The sequence below is a fragment of the Lithobates pipiens genome, unplaced genomic scaffold, assembly GCF_037356315.1.
Source record: "Lithobates pipiens isolate NorthernLeopardFrog02 unplaced genomic scaffold, aLitPip1_a1.2 Scaffold_16, whole genome shotgun sequence".
NCBI lineage: Eukaryota > Metazoa > Chordata > Amphibia > Anura > Ranidae > Lithobates > Lithobates pipiens.
This window is the reverse complement of record NW_027507748.1, coordinates 218,988,733-218,999,426: the sequence shown is the minus strand read 5'-3', so window position 1 is coordinate 218,999,426 and position 10,694 is coordinate 218,988,733. Positions and strand designations below refer to the sequence as shown.

The window sequence follows — 10,694 nt, the reverse complement described above, 5'->3', positions numbered from 1 at the left end:
GGGAGAAGAGGCCGGCGGCGGGGAGGAAGAAAGCCGGACTCCTCCGCTAGCAAAAGAGCTACAAGAAGATAGCGGAGGAGTCCGGCGAGAAGACCCCCGAAGACGGAAGACCCCCGGAGCTGTGCAATAAAATATTTTAACCCTGTGTTGTGTTTTTTTTTGTACTTTTTTTCACAGGTGAATGGGTAGGGGTACATTGTACCCCATACTCATTCACATAGGGTGGGGGGCCGGTATCCGGGGGCCCCCTTATTAAAGGGGGCTCCCGGATTCCGATAAGCCCCCCGCCCGCAGACCCCGACAACCAACGGCCAGGGTTGTCGGGAAGAGGCCCTTGTCCTCATCAACATGGGGACAAGGTGCTTTGGGGTGGGGGGGCCGCGCGGCCCCCCCTTCCCCAAGGCACCCCCCATGTTGAGGGCACGCGGCCTGGTACGGCTCAGGGGGGGGGCGCTCGCTCGCCCCCCTTTCCTGGCCGGCCGGGTAGCGTGCTCGGACAAGGGTCTGTTGTGGACTTGGGGGGGACCCCCACGCCGATTTTTTTCGGCGTTGGGGTTCCCCTTTAAGTCCGTACCAGGCGGCGGGGCCCGCAACGTCTCCTTCGCGTGCCCCGCCTACCTGGAGACGCGCTCGAAATGAGCAGACTTTTCTCCGGGCGGGAAAAGTCCGCTCATTTCGAAAGTACAGCGGACTGGCACACACACGGGCGGACTGTCCGCTCAAACCAAGTTTGGACGGACAGTTTTACGGAAATTCCATAAGACTTTGTTCGTCAGACAGTCCGCTGAAAAAGTCCGCTGAAGCCCACACACGAGCGGACTGTCCGCTCAAATGTGTTTCGGCGGACTAAGTTGGGCAGACAATCCGCCCGTGTGTACGCGGCCTAACAGGTTTTCTTCTAAGGTTGCCCTGTATTTTGCTCCATCCATCTTCCCATCAACTCTGACCGGCTTACCTGTCCCTACTGAAGAAAAGCATCCCCACAACATGATGTTGCCACCACCGTGTTTCACGGTGGGGATGGTGTGTTCAGGTTGATGTGCAGTGTTAGTTTTGCGCCACACATAGCATTTTGCTTTTAGGCCAAAAATTTCAATTTTGGTCTCATCTCACCAGAGCATCATCTTCCACATGTTTTCTGTGTCCCCCACATGGCTTTCTTTTAACAATGGCTTTCTTCTTGCCACTCTTCTATAAAGGCCAGATTTGTGGAGCGCACAACTAATAATAGTTGCCATGTGAACAGATTCTCCCACCTGAGCTGTAGATCTCTGCAGCTCCTCCAGAGTTACCATGGGCCTCTTGGCTGCTTCTCTGATTAATGCTCTCCTTGCCCGGCCTGTTAGTTTAGGTGGACGGCCATGTCTTGGTAGGTTTGCATTTGTGCCATACTCTTTAACTTTTCGGATGATGGATTGAACAGTGCTCCATGAGATGTTCAAAACTTGGGATATTTTTTATAACATAACCCTGCTTTAACAACTTTATCCCTGAGCTGTCTGGTGTGTTCCTTGGCCTTCGCGGTGCTGTTTGTTCGCTAAGGTTCTCTAACAAACCTCTGAGGGCTTCACAGAACAACTGTATTCATACTGAGAATAAATTACACACAGGTGGACTCTATTTACTAATTGGGTGACTTCTGAAGGCAATTGGTTCCACTAGATTTTAGTTGTATTAGAATTAAGGGGCTGAATACAAATGCACACCAGACAGTTCAAATATTTATTTGTTAAAAAAAAAATGGAAAACTAGTTATATTTCTTCCACTCCACACTTTGTGTTGATTTATCACATAAAATACCAATAAAATACATTTATGTTTTTGGTTTTAACATGGCAAAATGCAGTAAAATTTCAAGGGGTATAAAAGAAATTTCAAGGCACTGTACCCATGATTTTAGGATATTTACTAAAATTGTTGTACACAGAATCTGTTGCAGCTGTGCTTTGTAACCAATCATCTTCTAACTTCAGCTTGTTCAATTAAACTTTGATATTAAAACCTTGAAGCTGATTAGTTACTATGCACAGCTATACCAGATTCTGTGTTCCCCAGTTTTAGTAAATACCCCCTATGTGTTCTCCAGTGCAGTTTGGAATATAAAGACTAATGCCGCGTACACACGGTCGGATTTTCCGTCAGGAAATGTTGGATGTGAGCTTGTTGGCTGAAAGTCCGACCATGTGTATGCTCCATCGAACATTTGCTGCTGGACTTTCCGCCAACAAATGTTGGCTAGCAGGTTCTCCAATTTTACGCCAACAAAACTTTATTGTCGGACTTTCCGATCGTGTGTACACAAGTCCGTCGCACAAAAGTCCACACATACTCGGAATCAAGTACGAGCCGGAAGCAATCGGTCTTGTAAAACTAGCGTTCGTAATGGAGATATCACATGACTATTGAACGTCCTTTTTCTCGGCTCGTCGTACATTTTGTACATCACCGTGTTCCCACGTTCGTAATTGTTGGCCAACATTTGTGTGATAATGTGTATGCAAGACAAGTTGGAGCCAACAACCTTCGAACAAAAATCCACGGTTTTGTTGTCGGACAGTCCGATTGTGTGTATGGGGCATTACGCTTTTTTTCAGTTTGAATATGCAACTGCAGTGTTTTACGTCATCACATGAGCAAGCTATAGCATTTTAGAATTAAAAGTATTAATGTTCTATTATCATGCATGAGTCCTGCAGTTATGAATGTAAGAAATGTATTCACTGTATAAGTTCTGTGAGTTTTAGCAAAGGTTTAATAAAATTAAAATCACTTAAGGCCAAATAACTGTGATTTACTTGGGGCTGGCATAACACACCTAATCGCCCTGTGACAAGATTTGAGTCACACCGCTTTCCCAGTAACTCTATATAAGAGACGGTGGTGAGTGCACAGCTGTCAACATCATCCTCCCTGGTCATCAAGGTAAACTACACCTGACGGTTTACTAACAATGATAGACTGTACAGAATGTTAGCAGATGTTGAGACTCAAACATTTCTTATATGAAACTGTTTTTCTTTTTCATTTTCTAACCTATTTGCAGCATGTATGATATTACGTTAAGTTAAATGGCTTGCTGTGGTTATATTATTTTCTTTAGTATTTGCTTTGGAATGAGATAATAGGAACTTTTGAAAGTGATTTACTAAAGACTTATCGGTTCAACCAAATAGCGTATTATTTATATATTAATTTGCTCATTAAAAAAAGCAATACATTAATATGCCTAAATTATAATTCTATTCTAAGTGGTTTTTTTTTAGTTTGAATGCTCTTAAGAATTGATTCCTTTAGTTGTTGTACTGTAGTTGTAAAGAGAGCTGTGAGTTTTTGATACCTGAAATATCTTCAAAGTGTGTTAAAGATGACTATGTATAAATTCAAAGTTTGCTGGAAAACAGGTTTCTTGTTATCACCATGTTGGTATAAAAGTAGAAACTCCATCTATTTTTTTATGAAACTAATTTTCTTTAAAGTGATTGTTAACACGAATTAAAAAGCAAACCAACATGTCATGCTAACCTGCTCTATGTAATGGCTTTGTAGAGAGCATCCCTGATCCTCCTCTTCTCAGGTCCCCTACCCGTGGGTGGCACAGTGGTGTAGTGGTTAGCACTCTCGCCTAGCAGTAAAAAATCGAATCCCAGCCACGACCTGCTTGGAGTTTGCATGTTCTCCTTGTGCCTGCGTGGGTTTCCTCTGGGTACTCCAGTTTCCTCCCACACTCCAAAGACATGCAGGTAGGTTAATTGGCCTCTGTTCAAAATTGGCCCTAGTATATGAGTGGGGACCTTGGATTGTGGGCTCCTTGAGGGTAGGGACCAATGTGAGTGTACAATGTGCAGGGATAGGGACAATTGTAGACACTCACTCAGGTTGAACTGGATGGACTGGTGTCTTTATTCAACCTTAGTAACTATGTAACCAGTGTTTCTGACTCCTCCCCCCTGCCAAGTGCCCTCATAGCAAGCTGCTTGCTATTGGAGTCCTTGTGCCAGCCCATTTATGAGTCAGCTATGTGTGTTCATAGCTCCATCCCCTGCTCCCTCCTCACTGTCTGTGATTGACACCTGTGGGAGCCACCGGCCCCGACTGCTGTCTGTGAGCCAATGAGGGGGAAGAGAGTCAAGAGCAGCTCTCACGCACATCGCTGAATTGAGATTGGGCTCAGATAAGTATTAGGGGGGAGCTGCATACTAAAGGTTTTTTACCTTTTACCTTTGGGAGTTCCACCCAAAAAAAATAAAAATAATTAGCAATGTGGTGCGGCTCGTGCATGCGCAGTGGGTGCCCGGCTGTGAAGCCACAGCCAGCCGCCCACAGTTAAAATGCCAACATCGCGAGTGGAGGGGGAGATGAGCGGGGCTTTGATCCCCCGCATCGCTGGACCCTGGGACAGGTAAGTGTCCGAGTAGAAGTTAGCAGCTGCAGTATTTGTAGCTGCTGACTTTTATTTTATTTTTTTTAAGCGGAACATCGCTTTAAGATAAAAAAAAAACAGTCTTTACAACCACTTTAAATAATTAAACATTACAGTCTTTAGCTAATACATACAGCAACCTGTATTTAAAAAAAATCTGACTTTCAATTGGTGGAGTTACTGCACTTTGTTGCTTTTTTCACAGTTTTTAAGTACAACATTGTGTGAGTCATGGACATACCTACAGGGGTGCAGGGGTCGCAATTGTGATCCAGTCCCATGCTGCAGAGGGTACGTGCAGCCCCCCTCCCCTGTACACCTGGAGAGGAGGAGCATCAGTGGCGGCTGCATATAGAAGAACCAATCTCTCCATTTTCCTCCTGCAGCAGCTGAATGCCTAAGGGAGAGAGAGGAGGAATAGATGGAATTTAGTGGCTGCAAGTGGAAAATAGAGAGATCACTTCTTCTATATGCAGCTACCCCTGCGCCTCCTCTTATCTAGCTATTTTATGCTGCCCCTCTATGTACTCTCCAGCCCCCCGTGCTCTCACCTGGCCACCTCCCCCTTGTCCCCTGCAGCTCTTCTGAGTCTCCCCTACCCTCTCCTCCTCTGTTTAGACCCCTGATATTTCACCAAATCTCCCCACACCCCCTCCCAACAGGGCTCCTAAAAAATTATTAAAGAAATAATTAAAAACATAATATTGTAAAAAAAAAAAAAAGACTACTGACACCAGTGGTGGAACTGCCAGGGTCACCAAAGTTGCACTTACAACCAGGCCCTGGCGTTCCGCCACTGGGCTTGAAGGGAAGGGCCCTGACCAGGGGTCAGGGGAGCCCTTCATGATTTCTTTCACCGTAGCCCTTAAGGTTCTATTTACACCACTGATCTGAGTAAATATTTTTTCACTCATTCTAAGTTTGAATTTGCTATTTGAAGTGCCATAAGCTTTTGAAATCTAAAAGCTGACATCTAAAAATACTTCACTTCTGAAGAAGGAAAAACTATTTACCTGTGGGTATGTGAACACAAATTACGTGATCTGTATTGTATATTCGGCCAGTTCTTGTGCTTGGGTTTTCAAACAAAAATACATGGATTTCAAGAGAAGTATGTAGCAGCCTTGTTGAGAATCATATCACAAGACACCTGGCTGGCTCACATAAATTCCTGGGCTGCATGATGGCTAAGTGGTTAGCCCTTCCACCTCACTGCGCTAGAGCTATTGGTTCAAATCTCAACCACAGCACTACCTACTTGGAGTTTGCATGTTCTTCCCATGCTTGCTTGGGTTTGCCCCCACACTCCAAAGACATGCTGGTGGGAAAATTGGCTCCTATCTAAATTGGCCCTAGTATGTGTATTTATGAATGTTAAGAACCTCAGATTGGAAGCTTCTTGAAGGCAGGGACTGATGTGAATGTCCAATACATATATATATACTGTTTAAATTGTCAGTGCTATATAATTACCTGAAATAAATGAAAAAGGGGGCCTTTTTCCTTATGTTCTCAGTATGGATTGTTTGTCCATATACAGCCCAATGTTTGTAAGTGTTGTGAGTACTTAGACAACATTTGTGAAAAATTAGGATTGTGCTTGTCCTGACATGATAAGCCTTTATACAAATCTACAACTGCACTTGCTTTTTTGCAAAATCTACAAATACAGTTCTATTCGGTATATAACCAGTGGGTTGATGTCTCACTCCAGAAACCACTGGATAAATGACTAAATAAATGACAGTTATATTTGCAATGTAAACCAGTAGTTCTAGATATACTGCTGGCCACTGTTCTAAAATTAGGACCAAGCCTTTTTTTGAATTTGTCATAAAATGATCCTATGTGACTACTTTCTGTACTTAACCACAGTTTAACATCAAACAGTTTGGTTTCCTTGTCATCAGAACTGTAACTATGAGTGACGGTACCATTACGAGGCCCACTGTTTCTTTAATCTGCATTTCAAAGGAAATTCTTCTAGCGAAACAAAATGCTAGTAACTTCTGTAGCAATCAGAAGTTCCTGAACTATAAACATATCTGATTTATCTGAATTTATTAGCAAAATGTTTTTCCTACATGCATAAACCACTGTGCAATTAGACATCACTGGGCTCCCAGCACGCTCGGGCCACAGTTGCATGGCCTGCTCTGACTGTTCTTACACCCTTGCTTACTATAACCTTAATTTGTATACAGGAATCTTTAAAAGTTCTTATTTTGTTTGGAGGTAGATCATTTACATCAAATGTGATGAAATGTTGTTTCAATAACACCCTTAAGCTGATGTAAATTATGTTTTGATTAATGAGCTTCTCTAACCTTTTATTATTTTTTCTAGATCCTATAACAATGAAGTGCTTATTAGTGCTCCTTCTGGCATTATGCTCTATTTTACCAGGTAATATACACTGTATCTCAAACAAAATAGAATATCAAGGCTAATATTTCTTCATCTAACTAGCTTTCTAACACTGCACTGTAAGTACATAACCTTGGGCAACCAAAGCAACACCTCTCTGCTAGGATCACACATAGAACTAGTGGCATTGCTAGGTGGTGACTTCTGGAGCTATAGCCTGGAATCTGGGGCCCATAGCCCATAGTCTCTTACTTGGCACGGCGATGCCATACTCTGCCGCAGCAGTCCCGGTTCATGCTTGCCACTGACTGATATTCCAGTAGTGGTTGGTTGCTAGGACCACCAAGCGTCTAGCAACCAACCATGTGACTCCTCCCCCCAGCATTCAGTTGACAGCGGAACTTTCCTTGTCTTCTCAGTGGTTGGTTGCTATCAACCAACTTACCAGAGTTTGTATAACTCTGCTCCCTCCCAGTATGGAACCATTTTCACTTAGACCTGGCTGCTGCCAGTGCCATGCCTCGCTCTTCACATGTTGTGAATTTAAAGAAATTAAGAAACTATATATACGCAGTATCTCACAACAGTGAGTACACCCCTCACATTTTTGTAAATATTTTATTATATAATTTCATGTGACAACACCGAAGAAATTACACTTGGCTACAATGTAGTGAGTGTACAGCTTGTACTGTATAACAGTGTAAATTTGCTGTCCCCTCAAAATAACTCAACATACAGCCATGAATGTCCAAACCACTGGCAACAAAAGTGAGTGCACCCAGTGAAAATGTCCAAATTGGGCCCAAAATGTAAATATTCTCTATGGCCACCATTATTTTCCACTCCTCCATGATGACATCATGGAGCTGGTGGGCGTTAGAGACCTTGCACTCTTCCACCTTCCATTTGAGGATGCCCCACAAATAGGGTTTAGGTCTGAAGACATGCTTGGCCAGATCATCACCTTTACTCTCAGATTCTTTAGCAAGGCAGTGGTCGTCTTGGAGGTGTGTTTGGGGTTGTTATCATGTTGGAATACTGCCCCACGGCCCAGTCTTCGAAGGGAGGGGATCATGCTCTGCTTCAGTAGGTCACAGTACATGTTGGCATAGTTCCCTCACTGAACTGTAGCTCCCTACTCATCCAGCCCCAGACCATGACACTCCCATCACCATGCTTGATTGTAGGCAAGACACACTTGTCTTTGTACTCCTCACACACACCCTTGACACCATCTGAACCAAATAAGTTGATCTTGGTCTCATCAGACTACAGGACATGGTTCCAGTAATCTATGTCCTTAGTCTGCTTGTTTTCAGCACACTGTTTGCAGGCTTTCTTATGCATCATCTTTAGATGAAGCTTCCTTCATGGACGACAGCCATGCAGACCAATTTGATGCAGTGTTCAGCATATGGTCTGAGCACTGAAAGGCTGAACACCCACCCCTTCAACCTCTGCAGCAATGCTGGCAGCACTGATACGTCTATTTCCCAAAGACAACTTCTGGATATGATGCTGAGCATGGGCACTCAACTTCTTTGGTCAACCATGGCGAGGTCTGTTCTGAGTGGAACCTGTCTTGTTAAACTGCTGTATGGTCTTGGCCACCATGCTACAGCTCAGTTTCAGGGTCTTGACAATCTTCTTAAAGCCTATGCCATCTTTATGTAGAGCAACAATATTTTTTTTGAGATCTTCAGAGATTCTTTGCCATGAGGTGCTATGTTGAACTTTCAGTGACCAATTTGAGAGAGTGAGACGATAACACCAAATTGAACACACCTGCTCCCCATTCACATCTGAGACCTTGTAACACCCAGAGACCCAGAAGATGAGGATCGGGACCACTCTGTGCAAAACCCTTGCACAGAGGAGGTAAGTATAACATGTATGTTATTTTTTTTTTTTTTATGAACCGTTACAACCCCTTTAAATTGATGGGTTTAGTTCTATCTTAAAGTGGAGTTCCAGGCAAAATGAAAACCTGGTTTTAATCAATTGAAAGGCTTCACTGCCGGTTTCTCTTAGTTGTAATGTCGGTGCCTGCACTCGAGCTGATGAACCAATTCGGCTTTGGTGGGGGCAACACTGTGAGATCTCTGGACAAGTAAGTGTCCTTATGTTAAAAGTCAGCAGCTACAGTAATTGTTGCTGCTGACATGTAAAAAAAAAAAATCAGAGGCTGGAACTCCGCTTTAACTTCCTAGGACAGGATAAATGAACGCTAAAATCTTTTAGGGTATATTTGGAGATCAAAGGTGGAGAGTACAGTACTGAGATTTGCTCTCAATATGTTCTGGGACTGCATTAATAATTGTGAAAGAAACCAGTTATATGACATATAAAGCATGGCAAAGGATAGCAAGCCCCAAAGAAAACTACAGTATATCTTTCTCAAATCTGAGAATGGTAAAAATCATATTGGTTTCTACCGCTGCATATCTGGATGAACTTGTAACCCAAATTTTATATATTGGAATGATTTAAGTAAAGATTGCCTTCTTTGCAAAGTAAATGTTCAGTTAGTTTAATTTAAAAAAAGCTGACTTAAAAAACCCAACCGAGTGCAAGCGAAGAAAATAGTATTTTGCACACAATTGGATGATTGAAATGATCACAGCTTCACATTATTCATTAAGCTCACTGAACTTTCACTTTCCAAAGAGAACAGCCAGTATACTTTTAGTAAATCAATTCCATTTTCTTTTATATTGGTTTTACATTTTAAAAGTGTTTTTAGTAGCAAGGAATGCAAGTGGATGATATCCATTAAAAAAAAAAACAGGTCTAGCAAAAATAATTAAAAATAATTTCGAACAAAAACTTGTGTTGTATAAGCAATAAGAACAAACCAAGATAACCTGTAAAATAGTAAGTAAAACTTGATTGTTTGTAATTGACAGTACATGTATCAGTACAGTCAGAAGCTATATAACATTATAATACTATCTGTTTTTTTACTTGTCTCCTCTAGTGTATTGTGCAGATGAAGTAGCTTGTGGTCCCTCTAACTGTGACTGTGACTTATCCAAATATAATATAACAGGTACAGTATTTCCCTATTGCATCCGTATTCACATTTAATTACAATTTTTTTCTTAAAATTACTTTATTGGCCCCTTCTTTAAGGACATTGGGGTTGACTTACCAAAGGACTTACCAAGGCGGTTCACTTTTACAATGAAAGTTAATTTTTACATAGTGTGTGCTCAATTGTTTGTGAAAGAGACAGTGAAAATAGACAGGGTGAACCTGTGTTCATTTCGAATACTCAATGATGTGCAAATTAAATAAACCACTTCCCCAATTGGCCATCCGAGCAGGAGTGCTGGCATCCCTTGTGGACGTCATAGTACATCCTCCTAGGATCATGCTGAAAATTGGCCTGGGCAGGACGGGGGTTAAAGTGTCCGGTATTGAAGTGGTTAAAATACCAAAAAATTTTGATAGCATGGGATTGGTTGATTGACATAAACACTTTCTTTGCAGAGTGAACATTCATCACGCTAAGTGATTAGCCACTATTATTTTACTAAACCAACTCTGGATGTACCATTATATTATATGACAAATCAGTAATGTATAAGTAATATAAAGTATTAAAATTATATGCAAGTTACTAGAGACGAAAACCATTTCATGTGCATTTTTCCTGAACACGTTGCCGCTTCTATCATGGGGTTTGGTAGATGAAGCAAATTACCGAACAAAATTTCTCAACTTCAAATTTCACAAAACAAATTGTTTCAAATGAAACTGCAAAAATACCCCAAAATCTTGTATTTTGAAAACTAAGTTTTAATTTGTATGCTTTTTTTGAAAACTGACGATTTTTATGAATTTTCAGAAGTTTCCAACAGAAAGTGTAAGAAAAAGCACACTGTTGTATACAGCATATAT

General features: G+C 41.9%; 1 protein-coding gene across 1 annotated transcript in view; it reads left to right on the top strand.

Annotated features, from left to right (window-relative positions):
• Nucleotides 1–2,884: 2,884 nt before the first annotated feature.
• Nucleotides 2,885–10,694, top strand: part of LOC143982388 (uromodulin-like) — a 47,786-nt gene continuing 39,976 nt past the window's right edge. The window contains exons 1-3 of the mRNA XM_077481056.1: nt 2,885–2,923; nt 6,768–6,827; nt 9,769–9,840. Coding sequence (XP_077337182.1) covers nt 6,779–6,827; nt 9,769–9,840 — 121 coding nt within the window. The 5' untranslated portion in view covers nt 2,885–2,923; nt 6,768–6,778. The remainder of the gene's footprint in view (nt 2,924–6,767; nt 6,828–9,768; nt 9,841–10,694) is intronic.